Genomic DNA, 22,629 nt, shown 5'->3' with positions numbered 1-22,629 from the left:
GGTGGTAGTGGTGGTGGTAGTGGTGGTGGTGGTGGTAGTGGTGGTGGTAGTAGTGGTGGTGGTAGTGGTGGTAGTGGTGGTGGTGGTAGTGGTGGTAGTAGTAATGGTGGTGGTAGAGGTGGTGGTGGTGGTTGTGGTGGTGGTGGTGGTTGTGGTGGTGGTGGTTGTGGTAGAGGTGGTGGTGGTGGTGATGGTGGTGGTTGTGGTGGTGGTTGTTGTGGTGATGGTGGTGGAGGTGGTGGTGGTGGTGGTTGTGGTGGTGGTGGTTGTGGTGGTTGAGGTGGTGATTGTGGTTGTGGTGGAGGTGGTGGTGGTGGTGGAGGTGGTGGAGGTGGTGGTGGTGGTTGTGGTGGAGGTGGTGGTGGTGGAGGTGGTGGAGGTGGTAGTGGTGGTGGTGGTGGAGGTGGTGGTGGAGGTGGTAGTAGTGGAGGTGGTTGTGGTTGTGGTGGTGGAGGTGGTGGTGGTGGTAGGGATGGTGGTGGTGGTTGTGGTGGTGGTGGTGATGGTGGTGGTAGTGGTGGAAGTGGTAGTGGTGGTGGTGATGGTGGTGGTAGTGGTGGTGGTGGAGGTGGTAGTGGTAGTGGAGGTGGTGGTGGTGGTGGTGGTGGGGAGAGATGTTTGGTATCCATAAAACAAATTCGTGATGCTACTAAGAACTGCGTTCTGACCAGAAATATCGCAGCAGCCAAATACGCATAGAGACCCACAGAGACCCACAGAGACCCACAGAGACACTCACAGAGACCCACAGAGATACACAGAGACCCACAGAGACCCACAGAGACCCACAGAGACACACAGAGACCCACAGAGACCCACAGAGACCCACACTCATAGAGACCCACAGAGACCCACACTCAGAGACCCACAGAGATCCACACTGGTCTCAGACTCCGGATCGCCTTCAGTACTTTCTCAACAGCTGGCACCTCAGCCAGCCACTCACAGGGGGTGACCTCTTCCAATATTTGAGGCACCGCAGCCTCAGCAGGGTTATCCCCACTTTGTGCCATGATGTTTTCCTGGCTGAGAGATTTTCCCTCCCACAAGACCTCACAGAAATGCTCAGCAAATCTGCAAACCAGTTCCTGGGGGTCGGAGATTGGATCACCGTTTTTTCCCCTAATGATGGTAATAGGTGTGGCGCTGCAGGTTACTTTTTTGATGGAGTTAAATAGTGATTTGTGATCGCGGGCCACTGAGGCAGACTCCATCTCCTCAGCAACCCGCGACCACCACCCATCCTTGCAGCGCCTCACGGATCTCCGAACCTCCGAGCGAAGTCTGCGGTAAACCTCCTCATTCTCTGACGTGGGATGCTGTAGCAGATGAGAGTGGGCCTGTTGCTTTTCTCAGCCAGCCTGAACACCTCCTCTGTCAGCCAGGTTCTCTGGGGAGGTCTGGACCGCGCACCCAAAGCAGCCATTGCAGCTGCATGAGTCACAGTCCTAAACCTCGCCCATTTACCCTCGACATCAGGAGGAGTGGGGGACGATGCCAACCCCAGCCGCAAGCGATATTCTCGCTTGCAACTTCCATCAGCTAGCTGAGACCAGGCCACTAAGGGTTTGAATGGGGTCCTGGGTGTACACCCACCACTGGAGTGGAAGAATGGCAGGCGCATCTTACAGATTACTAGTCGATGGTCAGAGGGCAGATCAGCTCCACGGTAGGTCCTGGTGTCAAGGACATGGGCTCGCATCCGCTGGTCCATCACTATGTAGTCCAGCAGATGTTCTTGCTTGGAACTGGCATGCATCCATGATGTTGTGTGGAGCCCATGGGCTGCACAAAAATCTAGCAGCCTCCTACCGTTGTTATTGAGCTGATCTGACCCATGCCTTCCAATCACTCCAGACCAGGTGCCAGCATCATGACCAACTCGGGCATTGAAGTCACCCAACAAGAAGACTCTGTCCCGAGTGGCCACTTTAGCCATCACCTGTGACAGGAGGTCATGGAAGGCATCTGACTCATCGGCTTTGCCTACATCCCTCCACGGATGTTCGTCTTCGGTGGGGGCATAAGTAACCACGACCACCACTCCTCGCCTCCGGTTGATGGGAAGGCGAGCCCAAAGTAGCCTGGGGCTTACAGCTTCCCACACCTCACCGCCACGCTCCCACGCCCCCTTCATTCTTTTGTTCAGAAGAAGAGCCACTCCCTGTTGTTTGGCAGTCTCCTGCCCCGAGTAGAGGACTGTCCACCCCTCATGGTGGCAGGAGCCAGAGCCGGTCCACCGGACCTCCTGAATGCCACAGAGATCCAGGCGGTACCGGTCCAGCTCCCGACAGAGGAGTGGCAGCCTCTCCTCCGCAGTGAGCGTTCGAACATTCCACGTGGCCACACGAAGTGGGTTTTTGTTGTTTCTGGAGGAGCCCCGAGGGTGAAGATTCAATCTCCTGGCTCCGCCAATTGGGGTTTGGCCAGGAGACGTCATAGACGCCTGTCCCCCCGGGGCCTCCGGCACAAACTTATTTGTTACATTTTTATATTTATATCCACTCACTCAGCACCACCCACTCACCACCACCACTCACCAGGCAGTCTGCCCAGCGGCATATCAAGCGCTCCCCGTCATGGCTGCCCTCCTCTTCCTCCTCCTCGTCCTCCTCCTCCTCCTCCTCGGCCTCCATCGTCGCTTTAGTTGACCCTGTCATGGCCGCCGCCGTGGGTCCTGTCATGGCCGCCGCCTCGTGCCGCCCGGCTGCCAGGAGGAGTCGTTGTTGTCCGCTGTGGTTCACGGCACTCGGCAGAAACCCCCTCGCGGATTCCTCGTGCCAAGGCTGGTGGTGGTGGCGGTGGTGGAGGTGGTGGAGGTGGGGGTGGTGTTGGTGGTGGTGGAGGTAGGGGTGTTGTTGTTGGTGGTGTTGTTGTTGTTGTTGGAGGAGATGGTGTTGTTGGTGGTGTTGGTAGAAGTGGCGTTGAATTTTGAAGGCGGTGTTGTTGTTGTCGTCATCGTTGTTGATGTTGTTGTTGTGCTGCTGCTGGTGGTGGTGATCTTGGTGGTGGTGGTTGTTGTGGTAGGGTGGGGGAGGCTCCCGCAGCCTCGCGAGTTGGAACTCCGCCGCCCTCATCGGCGATGGAGCTCCCGGTAGCTCCATAGTCGTCCCCGGGGTCGATGGAGCTACCAACCTCATCGGCGATGGAGCTCCCGGTAGCTCCATAGTCGTCCCCGGGGTCGATGGAGCTACCAACCTCATCGGCGATGGAGCCGCCGGTAGGTCCACCACCGGAGGTAGCTCCACCGCCGGTAGCTCCACCGCTGGAGGAATCTCCGGCCAGTAGAAGTCGTCGTCGTCGTCGTCACGCAGCTGCGTCGTGAAGATGTCCGGCACGGACAGCGATGGTCGCCGCTGGTCGCATCCTCCTCCAAATCCTCCTCCTCCACCTCCACGTCCACCACCACCTCCACCACTTCCACCTCCACCACCACCTCCTTCTCCAAATCCTCCACCACCACCACCTCCACCTCCTCCTCCAAATCCTCCACCTCCTCCTCCACTTCCACTTCCACCGCCTCCTCCTCCTCCTCCTTCTCCAAATCCTCCACCACCACCTCCACCACCACCACCACCACCACCTCCACCACCACGTCCACCTCCTCCTCCTCCACCACCACCACCACCACCACGTCCACCTCCACCACCACCACCTCCACCTCCACCACCACCGTCCCCGACGAGGCTCACGATGCCAGTGCCGGAGAGCCGACGGCGGTCGACGTCGCTGCCGGTGTCGCCCTCCACCACCTCCACCCCCTCCACCTCCACCACCCCCTCCTCGACCTCCACCCCCTCCACCCCCTCCACCTCTCCTCCTCCTCCTCTGCGGTGGTGCAGCAGGTGCAGGTGGTGGTGCAGCAGGAGGTCGTGGAAGGCCGGGCGGACCTCCATGTTGGGCGACACGGGGGCTGCCGCGGGCGGGACGACACACGGGGGCGGCGGAGATCCCACTCCACCACCTCCTTCTACCAATCCACCCCCTCCTACCAATCCACCTCCACCACCTCCACCACCTCCTCCACCTCCTACCAATCCACCCCCTCCTACCAATCCACCTCCACCTCCTCCTCCACCTCCTCTGTCACCTCCACCTCCCCCACCACCTCCTACCAATCCACCTCCACCACCTCCTCCACCAGCTCCTCCACCTCCACCTCCTCCACCTCCACCACCACCTCCACCACCTCCACCTGCCCCGCGTCTCCTCACATCCAGGTGACCCAGGGCCCCGCCTCCCGCCACCGACGTGCCCGACGGACGAACTCCGGCGTGGCGGCCGGAGCGACGGGTGGAGGAGGAGCGGGGCGATGCCGATGATGATGACGACGGCGGCGACGACGAGCTCGAGGTCGGCGACGACGAGGAGGAGGTGGGCCCCATCACGGCGGCCCCCGCCCCGGCCCCCGCCGTGCCGTTGACGAACGCCACGAGGGAGGTGGGCGACGTCCGGATCGCGGCGTTCAGGTCGAGCCCGTCGAGGGAGAGCGGCGACAGCGACAGCGCTCGCTTGTGGCCCCTGACGCCGCCCCCCCCCGCTGCCGCTGCCACTACCGCAGCTGCCGCAGCTGCCGCTGTAACAGCCTCCGGCAAGGCCGAAGCCTGGGCCGAAGCCTGGGCCTAAGCCTGAGCATGGGCCTAAGCCTGAGCCGAAGCCTGGGCACAAGCCTGAGCCTGAGCTTGAGCCGAAGCCTGAGCCTAAGCTTGGGCCTAAGCCTGGGCCGAAGCCTGGGCACAAGCCTGAGCCTGAGCTTGAGCCAAAGCCTGAGCCTAAGCTTGGGCCGAAGCCTGAGCCTAACCCTGAGCCGAAGCCTGGGCCTACAACGCCACCGCCGCAGGAGCCTCCGGCCAGGCCGAAGCCTGGGCCTAGTACGGCGCCCAGTCCCGGGCAGAACGTGAGGGACACGCGGCCGCCGTGAGGAGGAGGCGGCGGCGGTGGCGCCGGGACGGCTGACGGGACGGTCGCGACGGCCGTCGAGGGAGCGGCGGTCGCGGGTGACGGCTGCTCCTGCGGTTGTGGTTGTTGTGGTTGTGGTTGTGTTCCAACGCCACCACCGCCACGGCCACAACCACCACGGCCACCACAACCACCACCACCACAACCGCCACAACTAGCAGCGGGGAGCAAGGCGTTGTTGGAGGAGTGGATGGGCGGCACTGCTAGACGTGGCTGGTGGTGGTGGTTGTTGTTGCTGTTGTTGCTGTTGTTGTTGTGGTGGTTGTGGTGGTTGTTGAGGGGGAGGGGAGGGGCCACCGGCGAGACCGCCCAATCGGAGGAGGGCGGCCCGCTGGCCACTGATTGGCTGTCGCTGAGGCAGAGGCTGATGGTGGTCGACGCAAACGACTCTCGCGAGAAGAGAGACCTGGGGAGGGGGGGAGGGGGAGGGGGTGTGGGGAGGGGGGGAGAGGAGGTTCAACTCTGTGGGTCTCTGTGGGTCTCTGTGTGTCTCTGTGGGTCTCTGTGTGTCTCTGTGGGTCTCTGTATGTCTCTGTGTGTCTCTGTGTGTCTCTGTGAGTCTCTGTGTGTCTCTGTGAGTCTCTGTGAGTCTCTGTGTGTCTCTGTGTGTCTCTGTGGGTCTCTGTGGGGCTCTGTGTGTCTCTGTGGGTCTCTGTGTGTCTCTGTGGGTCTCTGTGTGTCTCTGTGGGTCTCTGTGGGTCTCTGTGTGTCTCTGTGGGTCTCTGTGTGTCTCTGTGAGTCTCTGTGGGTCTCTGTGAGTCTCTGTGTGTCTCTGTGGGTCTCTGTGTGTCTCTGTGAGTCTCTGTGTGTCTCTGTGGGTCTCTGTGGGTCTCTGTGTGTCTCTGTGGGTCTCTGTGTGTCTCTGTGGGTCTCTGTGGGTCTGTGTGGATCTCTGTGAGTCTCTGTGAATATCTGTGTGTCTCTGTGTGTCTCTGTGTGTGTATCTGTGTGGGTCTCTGTGTGTATCTCTGTGTGTGTCTGTGAGTCTCTGTGTGTCTCTGTGTGTCTCTATGGGTCTCTCTGTGTCTCTCTGTGTGTCTCTCTGTGTGTCTCTGTGTCTATCTGGGGGTTGTTGTTGTTGTTGATGTTGTGGTTGATGTTGTTGTCTACCTGGCGTCCGTGTGCCTGGTGAGTGACGCGGCAGGAAGCAGCAGCTGCCCCCCCGGTGCATTCTGGGAGACTTCCTGCAGGCCGCGCGGGGCGAGTGGCAGCCTCTGATTGGTCGGTCGGCTCGAGATCCCAGTGCATTGTGGGCCGAAGGTGAAGGGAGCTGAAGAGGGGGGGGAGGGAGGGAGGGCTCACGGGGTCACTCACCAAGTCACTCACCAAGTCACTCACTCACCAACTCACCCATTCACTCACTCACCAAGTCACTCACCCACCCACCCACTCACCCACCCACCCACCCACTCACCCACCCACCCACCCACTCACCCACCCACCCACCCACTCACCCACCCACCCACTCACTCACCCACCCACCCACCCACCCACCCACTCACTCACCCACCCACCCACTCACTCACCCACTCACTCACCCACTCACCCACCCACCCACTCACTCACTCACCCACCCACCCACTCACCCACTCACTCACCCACTCACTCACCCACTCACTCACTCACCCACTCACCCACTCACTCACTCACTCACCCACCCACCCACTCACCCACCCACTCACCCACTAACCCACCCACTCACCACTACTCACCACCACTCACCACCACTCACCACTACTCACCCACCCACCCACTCACCCACTCACCCACTCACTCACTCACCCACCCACCCACTCACCCACCCACCCACCCACCCACTCACCCACTCACTCACCCACTCACCCACCCACTCATCCACCCACTCACCCACCCACCCACCCACTCACCACTACTCACCACCACTCACCACCACTCACCCACCCACCCACTCACCACCACTCACCACCAGTCACCACCACTCATTCACTCACTCACCCACCCACCACTCACTCACTCACTCACCCACTCACCCACCCACCCACCCACTCACTCACCCACCCAACCACTCACCCACTCACCACTACTCACCACTCCTCACCACCACTCACCCACTCACCCACCCACCCACCCACTCACCCACCCACCCACTCACCACCACTCACCACCACTCACCACCACTCACCACTCCTCACCTCTGCTTGCAGGCTGTCTGTGCCGGGTGAGGGGAGGCAGGTCGAGGGGAGGGGCTCTGGGGGGAGATCTCCAGCCTGGAAACATCCTGGAGACACACAGAGACACACAGAGACTCACAGAGACTCACAGAGACACACAGAGACTCACATAGACATATAGAGACACACAGAGACACACAGAGACCCACAGAGACACACAGAGACACACAGAGACCCACAGAGACACATAGAGACACACAGAGACACACAGAAACCCACAGAGACACACAGAGACACACAGAGACACACAGAGACCCACAGAGACACATAGAGACTCATAGAGACACATAGAGACACATAGAGACACATAGAGACACACAGAGACACATAGAGACACATAGAGACACACAGAGACACATAGAGACACACAGAGACACATAGAGACACATAGAGACACACAGAGACACATAGAGACTCATAGAGACACACAGAGACACACAGAGACACACAGAGACCCACAGAGACACATAGAGACACACAGAGACACATAGAGACACACAGATACACACAGAGACACATAGAGACACACAGAGACACACAGAGACACATAGAGACCCACAGAGACACACAGAGACACACAGAGACCCACAGAGACTCACAGAGATACACAGAGACACACAGAGACACATAGAGACACATAGAGACTCATAGAGACCACCACTCACCACTCACCACTCACCTCACCACTCACCACTCACTCACCACTCACCACTCACTCACTCACCACTCACCCCTCACCACTCACTCACCACTCACTCACCACTCACTCACTCACCACTCACTCACCACTCACCACACCACTCACCACACCACTCACCTCACCACTCACCACACTCACCACTCACCTCACCCCTCACCACTCACCACTCACCACACCACTCACCACTCACTCACCACTCACTCACTCACCACTCACCCCTCACCACTCACCCCTCACCACTCACTCACCACTCACCTCACCACTCACTCACTCACCACTCACCCCTCACCACTCACCCCTCACCACTCACCCACCACTCACCACTCACCTCACCACTCACTCACTCACCACTCACCCCTCACCACTCACCCCTCACCACTCACTCACCACTCACCACTCACCTCACCACTCACTCACTCACCACTCACCCCTCACCACTCACCCCTCACCACTCACCACTCAATCACCACTCACCTCACCACACTCACCACTCACTCACTCACCCCTCACCTCACCACTCATCCCACCACTCACCCCTCACCTCTCTGTCGCGCGCCGCCGTCTCCATGACGACCGCCGTCAACAAATCCACGTGACCGAGGAATCGAATCGACTCCTCGAATCGATAACATTGAAAGCAAAAACTCGCGATTCCGATTCCGATTCCTAGCGCAGCCACCAACTTTTGCACCGAATCCCATTGGGTTCAAGCGTTAGCCACGGAATCGATTCCGAGGATGTTATCGATTGGAGTGGGGATAATCAGAATCGATTCTCGCGCTGAATTCACTCACCCACCCACTCAGTCACTCACTCACCTACTCACTCACTCACTCAGTCACTCACTGACTCACCCACTCACTCAGTCACCCACCCACTCACTCACCCACTCAGTCACTCACTCGCCCACTCACTCACTCACCCACTCACTCACTTACTCACCCACTCAGTCACTCACCCACTCAGTCACTCACTCGCCCACTCACTCACTCACCCACTCAGTCACTCACTCGCCCACTCACTCACCCACTCACTCACTTACTCACCCACTAAGTCACCCACTCACTCAGTCACTCACTCACTCACCCACTCACTCACTCACCCACTTACCCACTCAGTCACCCACTCACTCAGTCACTCACTCACTCACTCACCCACTCACTCACCCACTCACTCACTCACCCACTTACTCACCCACTCAGTCACCCACTCACTCAGTCACTCACTCACTCACTCACCCACTCACTCACCCACTCACTCACTCACCCACTTACTCACCCACTCAGTCACCCACTCACTCAGTCACTCACTCACTTACTCACCCACTCAGTCACCCACTCACTCACCCACTTACTCACCCACTCACTCAGTCACTCACTCACTCACCCACTCACTCACCCACTCACTCACTCACCCACTTACTCACCCACTCAGTCACCCACTCACTCAGTCACTCACTCACTCACCCACTCACTCACCCACTCACTCACTCACCCACTTACTCACCCACTCAGTCACCCACTCACTCACTCACTCACCCACTCACTCACCCACTCACTCACTCACTCACCCACTTACTCACCCACTCAGTCACCCACTCACTCAGTCACTCACTCACTTACTCACCCACTCAGTCACCCACTCACTCAGTCACTCACCCACTTACTCACCCACTCACTCAGTCACTCACCCACTCACTCACCCACTCACTCACTCACCCACTTACTCACCCACTCAGTCACCCACTCACTCAGTCACTCACTCACCCACTCACTCACCCACTCACTCACTCACCCACTTACTCACCCACTCAGTCACCCACTCACTCACTCACCCACTCACTCACCCACTCACTCACTCACCCACTTACTCACCCACTCAGTCACCCACTCACTCAGTCACTCACTCACTTACTCACCCACTCAGTCACCCACTCACTCAGTCACTCACCCACTCACTCACCCACTCAGTCACTCACTCACTGGTGATGTACAGTGTCAATGTGTCACGTGGTGATGTACAGTGTCAATGTACCACGTGGTGATGTACAGTGTCAATGTACCACGTGGTGATGTACAGTGTCAAGGTGTCACGTGGTGGTGTACAGTGTCAATGTGTCACGTGGTGATGTACAGTGCCAGGGTGTCACGTGGTGATGTACAGTGTCAATGTATCACGTGGTGATGTACAGTGTCAATGTACCACGTGGTGGTGTACAGTGTCAATGTGTCACGTGGTGATGTACAGTGTCAAGGTGTCACGTGGTGGTGTACAGTGTCAATGTGTCACGTGGTGATGTACAGTGTCAATGTACCACGTGGTGATGTACAGTGCCAGGGTGTCACGTGGTGATGTACAGTGTCAATGTACCACGTGGTGGTGTACAGTGTCAATGTATCACGTGGTGGTGTACAGTGTCAATGTATCACGTGGTGATGTACAGTGTCAATGTACCACGTGGTGGTGTACAGTGTCAATGTACCACGTGGTGATGTACAGTGTCAATGTACCACGTGGTGATGGACAGTGTCAATGTATCACGTGGTGATGTACAGTGTCAATGTACCACGTGGTGGTGTACAGTGTCAAGGTGTCACGTGGTGGTGTACAGTGTCAATGTATCACGTGGTGGTGTACAGTGTGAAGGTGTCACGTGGTGTATTCTATGGTTCTTTCGGTAAAGTAACGAAGATGGAATAAAATAATAAAATAAATTATTCGAGATATTTTTCATTTCTTCCCACGTGACTTTAGCTAAAGAACCAAAGCGTGACATTTAAATTATTAAAATTAAAAACTTAATTTAATTTAAAAACTCACGACGTTTCTCTCGCTACACAAGCGGTCGTCATTATTTATTATTATTTGTACCACGTGACTTGAGCGACAGAACCAAAGCGTGACATTTTAATTATTAAAATAAAAAAATAAATTTAAATAAAAAACTCACGATGTTTTGATCGCTACGCAAGCGGTCGTCATTATTTATTAATATTTGTACCACGTGACTTTAGCGACATAACCAAAGCGTAACATTTAAATTATTAAAATTTTAAAATAAATTTAATTAAAAAACTCACAATGTTTCGATCGCTACACAAGCGGTCGTCATTATTTATTAATATTTGTACCACGTGACTTTAGCGACATAACCAAAGAGTAACATTTTAATTATTAAAATAAAAAAATAAATTTAAATTAAAAAAACGTCACTCCGCTACAGAGAGAACCCACGGCTCTCACAGGGCAATCAACAGATACATGGTGGCCCTAAGCCCCTCCCACTAGAGCTAAGCCCCTCCCCCTAGCGCTAAGCCCCTCTCCCTAGCGCCAAGCCCCTCCCCCTAGAGCTAAGCCCCTCCCCGAATCCCCCCTCACACACAGGAAGTGACGTTTACACCCCCACCCCCTCACCCCCCCCTCACCCCTCCCCTACTCACCCATCACCCACAGGAAGTGACGTTTACACCCCCACCCCCTCACCCCCCCTCACCCCTCCCCTACTCACCCATCACCCACAGGAAGTGACGTTTACACCCCCACCCCCTCACCCCCCCTCACCCCTCCCCCACTCACCCCTCACCCGCAGGAAGTGACGTTGCCCCCCTCCCCCCATCCCTCACCTACAGGAAGTGACGTACAAACTACCACCCCCTAAACTCCACCGTCACCCCTCCCTCCATCCCTTACCCCTCTCACCCCTCCCCCACAGGAAGTGACGTTCTCACCCCCACCCCCTCACCCCCCCTCACCCCTCCCCCCCTCATCTACAGGAAGTGACGTTCTCCGCCCACCCCCTCACCCCCCTCACCCCTCCCGCACTCACCCTTCACCCACAGGAAGTGACGTTACAACCCCCCCACCCCCCTCACCCCTCCCCCACTCACCCTTTACCCACAGGAAGTGACGTCACCCCCTTACCCCTCCCCCATCCCTCATCCACAGGAAGTGACGTTCTCACCCCCACCCACTCACCCCTCCCCCACTCACCCCTCACCCACAGGAAGTGACGTCCCACCCTCCCCCTCCCCCACAGGAAGTGACGTCAGGGCAGCCTTGGCGCGCTCCACGCGGCTCCGTTAGAAAGTGCGACGCGGAGTTCTCCTCAGAAGCGGCTCCACCACCACACAGGTACTAATAGTACTGGTACTATTACTACTGATACTATTACATAGATACTACTACTACTATTACATAGATACTATTACATAGATACTACTACTACTCATAGACACACACATAGATACTACAGCTAGCTAGCTAGATACTATAGCGGAGTTCTCCTCAGAAGCGGCTCCACCACCACTACACAGGTACTAATAGTACTGGTACTATTACATAGATACTATTACATAGATACTATTACATAGATACTAATACTACTACATAGATACTACAGCTAGCTAGCTAGATACTATAGCGGAGTTCTCCTCAGAAGCGGCTCCACCACCACCACACAGGTACTAATAGTACTGGTACTATTACTACTGATACTATTACATAGATACTACTAATACTATTACATAGATACTATTACATAGATACTACTACTACTCATAGACACACACATAGATACTACAGCTAGCTAGCTAGGTACTATAGCGGAGTTCTCCTCAGAAGCGGCTCCACCACCACACAGGTACTAATAGTACTGGTACTATTACATAGATACTATTACATAGATACTATTACATAGATACTACAGCTAGCTAGCTAGATACTACAGCGGAGTTCACCTCAGAAGCGGCACAACTACCACACAGGTACTAATAGTACTGGTACTATTACTACTGATACTATTACATAGATACTATTACATAGATACTATTACTACTACTCACTACCACTCACACACAGACACACACACAGATACACACACACCTACCACTCACACACACACAGATACACACACACCTACCACTCACACACACACAGATACACACACACACCTACCACTCACACACACACAGATACACACAGATACACACACACAGATACACACACACAGATACACACACAGATACACACAGATACACACACACAGATACACACACACAGATACACACACACAGATACACACACACAGATACACACACACAGATACACACAGATACACACAGATACACACACACAGATACACACACACAGATACACACACACAGATACACACACACCTACCACTCACACACACACAGACACACACACACACCTACCACTCACACACACACAGATACACACAGATACACACACACAGATACACACACACCTACCACTCACACACACAGATACACACACACCTACCACTCACACACACACAGACACACACACACACCTACCACTCACACACACACAGATACACACAGATACACACACACAGATACACACACACAGATACACACAGATACACACACACAGATACACACACACAGATACACACACACAGATACACACACACAGATACACACAGATACACACAGATACACACAGATACACACACACAGATACACACACACAGATACACACACACAGATACACACACACAGATACACACAGATACACACACACAGATACACACACACAGATACACACACACAGATACACACACACAGATACACACAGATACACACAGATACACACACACAGATACACACACACAGATACACACACAGATACACACACACAGATACACACACAGAGATACACAACAACAACCGCCATTCGCCACTAAGTGGCGGTGACGTCACCACGACGCTTGTGCCAGGCCATGTGCACCTTGAGGCCACGTGAAGTGTCGAACGCCCGCTGGCAGGAGGTCACGGGGCAGACCCAGGTGCCACGGGTCGACTGACCGAGATGACCGAGATGACTGGCTGATGCACCACCTGTGCCCCCTACTGTGCCAACTTGCTGTGCTTTAGCCACCCGGCGCTCCGCTCGTTGTTGTGAGCGTCGCTCCTCCGCCCTCCGTTGTTGTTGGAGGGCGACTGCCTCCAACTGCCCAGTAGCGTCCTTCACGAGCCTCCTCCACTGAGGCCGATCTTGACACCGCTGGTACCAGTCATCGGCAAGTCCACTCAGCTCCACGTCCTCCTGTACCACATCACTCCATCTCTTCTCTAGCCCGTGCCGCGCCCGTTTAGCCCCCTCGATCCGGCCGAACAAAAGCTGTTTAGGCATGCGGTGGCTGGGCATGCGGGCTACATGACCCAGCCAACGCAGCCTTGCCTGCCGGAGGAGCTCACTGATGGGACTTTGCCCAGATCTTTCAAGGACTTGTGAGCTCCTCACACAATCCAGCCTGGTCAAACCCAGGATGGATCGTAGGCAGGCCAGCCTAAATGTTTCCAACCGGCGAAGATGCTCCACTAGGGGGGTCCACGTTTCGCAAGCGTAGAGAAGGGAGGGAATGACCGTGGCCGAGAAGACCTGAAGCTTCGTGCGGAGCGACAGACCAGGTAGCTTCCACACAGCGTTACGCAACCGATGAAAAGATATTGCCGCTCGACTGATTCGGAGTGAGACCTCTGCTGATAAACTGGAGCTGGTCATGAGCACACTGCCCAGGTATGGGAAACTCTCTACTCTCTCCACAACTGCCCCATCACCGATTGGGAGTTGTGGGGGCGGAGTGCCCGATGGTACAAAATACCCAGGCAGGTGCTTAGTTTTGGTGGGGCTGATGGTAAGGCCCCACCTCTTAGTGGCACACTCCAGCCTCAGCAGCAGCGTCTCCAACTCCTCTTCTGAATGAGCAGCTATTACCAAATCATCGGCATACATAACGTGGTTGACCAATAGGGAGCCATCCCTTGATCGCACCCGGGCGTCGATCAGCCTCCCATTATATCTGTACCAAATGGTAATTCCCCCGGTACAGCTATTGAAGGCTTCACGAACTACGCAGTCGAAATAGATGTTAAATAATGTGGGAGCCAGAGGACATCCCTGTCGCACCCCAAGGTGTACAGGGAAAGGCTCCGACTCCCGGCTACGTAGTTTTACCCGGGCCCGCTCACCATCATGAAGGTCCTTAATGATCGTGAGCAGAGGGTCAGGGACTCCGAAAGCACGAAGAACAACCCAGAGCCCAGTCCTACTGATGGTATCATAGGCCTTGACCAGGTCAATAAAGCAGAGATGTAGGTCTTTTTGGAATTCCCTACACCTCTGCTGTAGCAGACGGACAGAAAATATGGCATCTGTGCAGGACCGCCCTTTCCTGAAACCACATTGGGGCTCCGCAAGCCTCTCCTCAGCATGCCTAGCAAGGCGATGTTGAATAATCCTTGCCAGGACCTTACCCGGCACACTGAGGAGTGAGATGCCCCTGTAGTTGTTACAGTCTGTGCGGTCCCCCTTTTTAAAGAGGGGGACCACCAGGGCATCCTTCCAGTCCTGCGGAACCCGTCCAGTGGTCCAGACTGTTGTTATGATGTCATATAGGGCAGTCTGTGCACAAACGCCACCCTCCCTCAGCATTTCGCCTGGGAGATCATCTCTGCCCGGTGCCTTCCCTGGTCTCAGACTCCGGATCGCCCTCAGTACTTCCTCAACAGCCGGTACCTCAGCCAGCCACTCACAGGGGGTGACCTCTTCCAATATTTGAGGCACCGCAGCCTCAGCAGGGTTATCCCCACTTTGTGCCATGATGTTTTCCTGGCTGAGAGATTTTCCCTCCCCCAGGACCTCACAGAAATGCTCAGCAAATCTGCAAACCTGTTCCTGGGGGTCGGAGATTGGATCACCGTTTTTTCCTCTAATGATGGTAATAGGTGTGGCGCTGCAGGTTACTTTTTTGATGGAGTTACACACACACAGATACACACACACAGATACACACACACAGATACACACACACAGATACACACAGATACACACAGATACACACACACAGATACACACACACAGATACACACACAGATACACACACACAGATACACACACACAGATACACACACACAGAAGTTACCGAAAGAACCATCGAATATTTTGTCAAAGTGAGAGGCTTTTTAAAAATCCTTTATATTAAGTTCACTTGCTTGCTTGCGTGCTTGCTTGCTTGCTTAGGACCGTGCAAATCTTTCGGTCGTTGTTTAACCCACTTCCCGTGATCCAATGGAGCTGAGATTTTGCACACAGACTCGTTGTGCGTGACGATTGATTTTCGTGAAAAAAAAATTCCCAAATTTTACACTTTTTCGGGCAAAAAATTTAAATATTTAATTACCAATTGCTTAATGGTGGCAGACAATCATCTGACCCATAGGTGGCAGCCATCTCAAGCCAGAGGACGAGAGGACTCTAGCCGCCACGCATATAAAGGATTTAGAGTGAAACACTTTGTTTTGACGGGTTATCATTTTTAACTTTTTAATTCACTTTATTTTTATTATTTTAAACTTGTTATATGTTTTAGATCTGCGTGAAGTTACCGAAAGAACCATCAAATATTTTGTGAAAGTGAGAGACTTTTTTTTTAAATCCTTTATATCAAGTTCACTTGCTTGCTTAGGACCGTGCAAATCTTTCGGTCGTTTTTTAACCCACTTCCCGTGATCCAATCGAGCTGACATTTCGCACACAGACTCGTTGTGCGTGACAATGGATTTTCGTGAAAAAAAATTTCCAAAATTTTACACTTCTTAGGACAAAATTTTTTAATATTGAATTACCAATTGCTTAATGGTGGCAGGCAATCATCTGACCCATAGGTGGCAGCCATCTCAAGCCAGAGGACGAGAGGACTTTAGCCGCCACGCATTTAAAGGATTTATAGTGAAACACTTTGTTTTGACGGGTTATCATTTTTATTTCGATATATTGGGGAGGAGGAGGAGGGGGGGGGGGGACATTTTGAACATCTTTGAATATTTGTGGTGCGATGTTCCACCCTAATATTGACAGCCCTGATCGGATCAATCGCTTTTGCGCCGTTATCATATTGGACGAGATTTAAAAGAACATCAAAGGGACATTGAATTCTCTCCCTCAAACACATCCGTCAGCAGTGACCGACCAGACCACGCTTGCCAACAAGGACACTGAATTGATTTCGATGGCGTTGAAGTCTCAACGCAGAGCCAATGACTACAGGCCCAGGCTAGTGAAGAGAATCGATGGAGATGGATTGAAATGATTCCATTCGCTGGTAGCTTTGTGATCAATTCCAAACGGATACAGGAAACCAGCTTTTGGTCTTTTTAAATCTTTTATATTAAGTTCACTTGCTTGCTTGCGTGCTCAAGTGGTGAACTTTTATTTTTACTTTTTTAATTCACTTTATTTTTATTCTTTTAAACTCGTTATATGTTTTAGATCTGCGTGAAGTTACTGAAAGAACCATCGAATATTTTGTCAAAGTGAGAGACTTTTTTTTTAAATCCTTTATATCAAGTTCACTTGCTTGCTTAGGACCGTGCAAATCTTTCGGTCGTTTTTTAACCCACTTCCCGTGATCCAATCGAGCTGACATTTCGCACACAGACTCGTTGTGCGTGACAATGGATTTTCGTGAAAAAAAATTTCCAAAATTTTACACTTCTTAGGACAAAATTTTTTAATATTGAATTACCAATTGCTTAATGGTGGCAGGCAATCATCTGACCCATAGGTGGCAGCCATCTCAAGCCAGAGGACGAGAGGACTTTAGCCGCCACGCATTTAAAGGATTTATAGTGAAACACTTTGTTTTGACGGGTTATCATTTTTATTTCGATATATTGGGGAGGAGGAGGAGGGGGGGGGGGACATTTTGAACATCTTTGAATATTTGTGGTGCGATGTTCCACCCTAATATTGACAGCCCTGATCGGATCAATCGCTTTTGCGCCGTTATCATATTGGACGAGATTTAAAAGAACATCAAAGGGACATTGAATTCTCTCCCTCAAACACATCCGTCAGCAGTGACCGACCAGACCACGCTTGCCAACAAGGACACTGAATTGATTTCGATGGCGTTGAAGTCTCAACGCAGAGCCAATGACTACAGGCCCAGGCTAGTGAAGAGAATCGATGGAGATGGATTGAAATGATTCCATTCGCTGGTAGCTTTGTGATCAATTCCAAACGGATACAGGAAACCAGCTTTTGGTCTTTTTAAATCTTTTATATTAAGTTCACTTGCTTGCTTGCGTGCTCAAGTGGTGAACTTTTATTTTTACTTTTTTAATTCACTTTATTTTTATTCTTTTAAACTCGTTATATGTTTTAGATCTGCGTGAAGTTACTGAAAGAACCATCGAATATTTTGTCAAAGTGAGAGACTTTTTTTAAAAAAAATCCTTTATATTAAGTTCACTTGCTTGCTTGCGTGCTCAAGTGGTGAACTTTTATTTTTACTTTTTTAATTCACTTTATTTTTATTCTTTTAAACTCGTTATATGTTTTAGATCTGCGTGAAGTTACCGAAAGAACCATCGAATATTTTGTGAAAGTGAGAGACTTTTTTTTAAAAAATCCTTTATATTAAGTTCACTTGCTTGCTTGCGTGCTCAAGTGGTGAACTTTTATTTTTACTTTTTTAATTCACTTTATTTTTATTCTTTTAAACTCGTTATATGTTTTAGATCTGCGTGAAGTTACCGAAAGAACCATCGAATATTTTGTCAAAGTGAGAGACTTTTTTTAAAAAAATCCTTTATATTAAGTTCACTTGCTTGCGCGCTTACGACCGTGCAAATCTTTCGGTCGTGTTTTAACCCACTTCCCGTGATCCAATCGAGCTGACGTCTTGCACACAGACTCGTTGTGCGTGACAATTCATTTTCGTGAAAAACATTTTCAAAAATTTTACACTTTTTAGGGAAAAATAATTAAATATTTAATTACCAATTGCTTAATGGTGGCAGACAATCATCTGACCCATAGGTGGCAGCCATCTCAAGCCAGAGGACGAGAGGACTCTAGCCGACACGCATATAAAGGATTTAGAGTGAAACACTAATTTTTACGAATGTAATCGATGCGATGTTGAACATTCCGTTTTGAATCACGGATGTTGTTGTAGATCTTTACTAGCTCTATTTGATGATTTAAGGAATGTTATTGGGGAGAAGTAACTTCCTGTTTTAGTGCTGGTGAGTGAGTGGGTGTGTAGGTGAGTGAGTGGTGAGTGGGTGAGTGAGTGACTGAGTGAGTGAGTGGGTGTGTAGGTGAGTGAGTGGTGAGTGAGTGGGTGTGTAGGTGAGTGACTGAGTGAGTGAGTGGGTGTGTAGGTGAGTGAATGGTGAGTGAGTGGGTGTGTAGGTGAGTGACTGAGTGAGTGAGTGGGTGTGTAGGTGAGTGACTGAGTGAGTGAGTGGGTGTGTAGGTGAGTGAGTGGTGAGTGAGTGGGTGTGTAGGTGAGTGACTGAGTGAGTGAGTGGGTGTGTAGGTGAGTGAGTGGTGAGTGAGTGGGTGTGTAGGTGAGTGAGTGGTGAGTGAGTGGGTGTGTAGGTGAGTGAGTGGTGAGTGGGTGAGTGAGTGACTGAGTGAGTGAGTGGGTGTGTAGGTGAGTGAGTGGTGAGTGAGTGGGTGTGTAGGTGAGTGAGTGGTGAGTGAGTGGGTGTGTAGGTGAGTGACTGAGTGAGTGAGTGGGTGTGTAGGTGAGTGACTGAGTGAGTGGGTGTGTAGGTGAGTGAGTGGTGAGTGAGTGGGTGTGTAGGTGAGTGACTGAGTGAGTGAGTGGGTGTGTAGGTGAGTGAGTGGTGAGTGAGTGGGTGTGTAGGTGAGTGAGTGGTGAGTGAGTGGGTGTGTAGGTGAGTGACTGAGTGAGTGAGTGGGTGTGTAGGTGAGTGAGTGGTGAGTGAGTGGGTGTGTAGGTGAGTGAGTGGTGAGTGAGTGGGTGTGTAGGTGAGTGAGTGGTGAGTGGGTGAGTGAGTGACTGAGTGAGTGAGTGGGTGTGTAGGTGAGTGAGTGGTGAGTGAGTGGGTGTGTAGGTGAGTGAGTGGTGAGTGAGTGGGTGTGTAGGTGAGTGACTGAGTGAGTGAGTGGGTGTGTAGGTGAGTGACTGAGTGAGTGGGTGTGTAGGTGAGTGAGTGGTGAGTGAGTGGGTGTGTAGGTGAGTGACTGAGTGAGTGAGTGGGTGTGTAGGTGAGTGAGTGGTGAGTGAGTGGGTGTGTAGGTGAGTGAGTGGTGAGTGAGTGGGTGTGTAGGTGAGTGAGTGGTGAGTGAGTGGGTGTGTAGGTGAGTGAGTGGTGAGTGAGTGGGTGTGTAGGTGAGTGAGTGGTGAGTGAGTGGGTGTGTAGGTGAGTGAGTGGTGAGGTAGTGGTGGGGGAGTGACTTAGTGAGTGAGTGGGTGTGTAGGTGAGTGAGTGGTGAGGTAGTGGTGGCTGAGTGAGTGAGTGGGTGTGTAGGTGAGTGAGTGGTGAGTGGGTGAGTGAGTGAGTGGGTGTGTAGGTGAGTGAGTGGTGAGGTAGTGGTGACTGAGTGAGTGAGTGGGTGTGTAGGTGAGTGAGTGGTGAGTGAGTGGGTGTGTAGGTGAGTGAGTGGTGAGTGAGTGGGTGTGTAGGTGAGTGGGTGGTGAGTGGGTGAGTGAGTGACTGAGTGAGTGAGTGGGTGTGTAGGTGAGTGAGTGGTGAGTGAGTGGGTGTGTAGGTGAGTGAGTGGTGAGTGAGTGGGTGTGTAGGTGAGTGAGTGGTGAGTGGGTGAGTGAGTGACTGAGTGAGTGAGTGGGTGTGTAGGTGAGTGAGTGGTGAGTGAGTGGGTGTGTAGGTGAGTGAGTGGTGAGTGAGTGGGTGTGTAGGTGAGTGACTGAGTGAGTGAGTGGGTGTGTAGGTGAGTGACTGAGTGAGTGGGTGTGTAGGTGAGTGAGTGGTGAGTGAGTGGGTGTGTAGGTGAGTGACTGAGTGAGTGAGTGAGTGGGTGTGTAGGTGAGTGAGTGGTGAGTGAGTGGGTGTGTAGGTGAGTGAGTGGTGAGTGAGTGGGTGTGTAGGTGAGTGAGTGGTGAGTGAGTGGGTGTGTAGGTGAGTGAGTGGTGAGGTAGTGGTGGGTGAGTGAGTGGGTGTGTAGGTGAGTGAGTGGTGAGTGAGTGGGTGTGTAGGTGAGTGACTGAGTGAGTGAGTGGGTGTGTAGGTGAGTGAGTGGTGAGGTAGTGGTGGCTGAGTGAGTGAGTGGGTGTGTAGGTGAGTGAGTGGTGAGTGGGTGAGTGAGTGAGTGGGTGTGTAGGTGAGTGAGTGGTGAGTGAGTGGGTGTGTAGGTGAGTGAGTGGTGAGGTAGTGGTGGCTGAGTGAGTGAGTGGGTGTGTAGGTGAGTGAGTGGTGAGGTGGTGGTGAGTGAGTGACTGGGTGAGTGACTGAGTCAGTGGGTGAGTGAGTGACTCAGTGGGTGAGTGAGTGACTGATTTAGTGACTGAGTGAGTGTGTAGGTGAGTGAGTGGTGAGGTAGTGGTGGGTGAGTGAGTGAGTGAGTGGGTGTGTAGGTGAGTGACTGAGTGAGTGAGTGGGTGAGTGAGTGACTGAGTCAGTGGGTGAGTGAGTGACTGAGTGGGTGAGTGAGTGACTGATTTAGTGACTGAGTGAGTGTGTAGGTGAGTGAGTCGTGAGGTAGTGGTGGGTGAGTGAGTGGGTGTGTAGGTGAGTGAGTGGTGAGTGAGTGGGTGTGTAGGTGAGTGACTGAGTCAGTGGGTGAGTGAGTGACTGAGTGGGTGAGTGAGTGACTGATTTAGTGACTGAGTGAGTGTGTAGGTGAGTGAGTGGTGAGGTAGTGGTGAGTGAGTGACTGAGTGAGTGAGTCAGTGAGTGACTGGGTGAGTGACTGAGTCAGTGGGTGAGTGAGTGACTGAGTCAGTGGGTGAGTGACTGAGTGAGTGACTGGGTGAGTGACTGAGTGAGTGTGTAGGTGAGGTAGTGGTGAGTGACTGGGTGAGTGAGTGGGTGAGTGAGTGGTGAGGTAGTGGTGAGTGAGTGACTGGGTGAGTGAGTGGGTGTGTAGGTGAGTGAGTGGTGAGGTAGTGGTGAGGTAGTGGTGGGTGAGTGACTGAGTGAGTGGGTGAGTGAGTGACTGGGTGAGTGAGTCACTGAGTCAGTGCGTGAGTGAGTGACTGAGTGGGTGAGTGAGTGACTGATTTAGTGACTGAGTGAGTGTGTAGGTGAGTGAGTGGTGAGGTAGTGGTGAGTGAGTGACTGAGTGAGTGAGTCAGTGAGTGACTGGGTGAGTGACTGAGTCAGTGGGTGAGTGATTGACTGAGTCAGTGGGTGAGTGACTGAGTGAGTGACTGGGTGAGTGACTGAGTGAGTGTGTAGGTGAGGTAGTGGTGAGTGACTGGGTGAGTGAGTGGGTGAGTGGGTGGTGAGGTAGTGGTGAGTGAGTGACTGGGTGAGTGAGTGGGTGTGTAGGTGAGTGAGTGGTGAGGTAGTGGTGAGGTAGTGGTGGGTGAGTGACTGAGTGAGTGGGTGAGTGAGTGACTGGGTGAGTGAGTGACTGAGTGAGTGGGTGGGTGTGTAGGTGAGTGACTGAGTGAGTGAGTGGGTGTGTAGGTGAGTGAGTGGTGAGTGAGTGAGTGGGTGTGTAGGTGAGTGAGTGGTGAGTGAGTGGGTGTGTAGGTGAGTGAGTGGTGAGTGGGTGAGTGAGTGAGTGGGTGTGTAGGTGAGTGACTGAGTGAGTGAGTGGGTGTGTAGGTGAGTGAGTGGTGAGTGAGTGGGTGTGTAGGTGAGTGACTGAGTGAGTGAGTGGGTGTGTAGGTGAGTGACTGAGTGAGTGAGTGGGTGTGTAGGTGAGTGAGTGGTGAGTGAGTGGGTGTGTAGGTGAGTGACTGAGTGAGTGGGTGTGTAGGTGAGTGAG

At 52.8% G+C, this 22,629-nt stretch overlaps 2 protein-coding genes across 6 annotated transcripts in view; one reads left to right on the top strand and one right to left on the bottom strand.

Moving 5' to 3' along the window:
* LOC144953699 (uncharacterized) overlaps positions 1–8,462 on the bottom strand; it is a 35,437-nt gene extending 26,975 nt beyond the window's left edge. The window contains exons 1-7 of the mRNA XM_078884259.1: positions 8,411–8,462; positions 7,131–7,216; positions 6,070–6,229; positions 4,825–5,365; positions 4,349–4,622; positions 3,891–3,913; positions 2,541–3,398 (exon numbers count right to left, since the gene is read on the bottom strand). Coding sequence (XP_078740385.1) covers positions 2,541–3,398; positions 3,891–3,913; positions 4,349–4,622; positions 4,825–5,365; positions 6,070–6,229; positions 7,131–7,215 — 1,941 coding nt within the window. The 5' untranslated portion in view covers position 7,216; positions 8,411–8,462. The remainder of the gene's footprint in view (positions 1–2,540; positions 3,399–3,890; positions 3,914–4,348; positions 4,623–4,824; positions 5,366–6,069; positions 6,230–7,130; positions 7,217–8,410) is intronic.
* Positions 8,463–11,876: 3,414 nt separating this feature from the next.
* The window catches only part of LOC144953713 (CTP synthase 1-like), a 77,846-nt gene continuing 67,093 nt past the window's right edge, over positions 11,877–22,629 (top strand). For 2 of the 5 annotated variants that reach the window (XM_078884275.1, XM_078884273.1), the window contains exon 1: positions 11,888–12,000. The gene's annotated coding sequence lies outside the window, so the exon portion shown is untranslated. Of the gene's footprint in view, positions 12,001–12,442; positions 12,509–22,629 lie in introns of those variants that run through there. The other 3 variants (XM_078884276.1, XM_078884274.1, XM_078884277.1) reach the window with 3 other exon arrangements.

Source organism: Lampetra fluviatilis, chromosome 81 (genome assembly GCF_964198595.1).
Source record: "Lampetra fluviatilis chromosome 81, kcLamFluv1.1, whole genome shotgun sequence".
Lineage (NCBI taxonomy): Eukaryota > Metazoa > Chordata > Hyperoartia > Petromyzontiformes > Petromyzontidae > Lampetra > Lampetra fluviatilis.
Note: the sequence above shows the minus strand (reverse complement) of the source record. Positions and strands in the feature narration are given on the sequence as shown.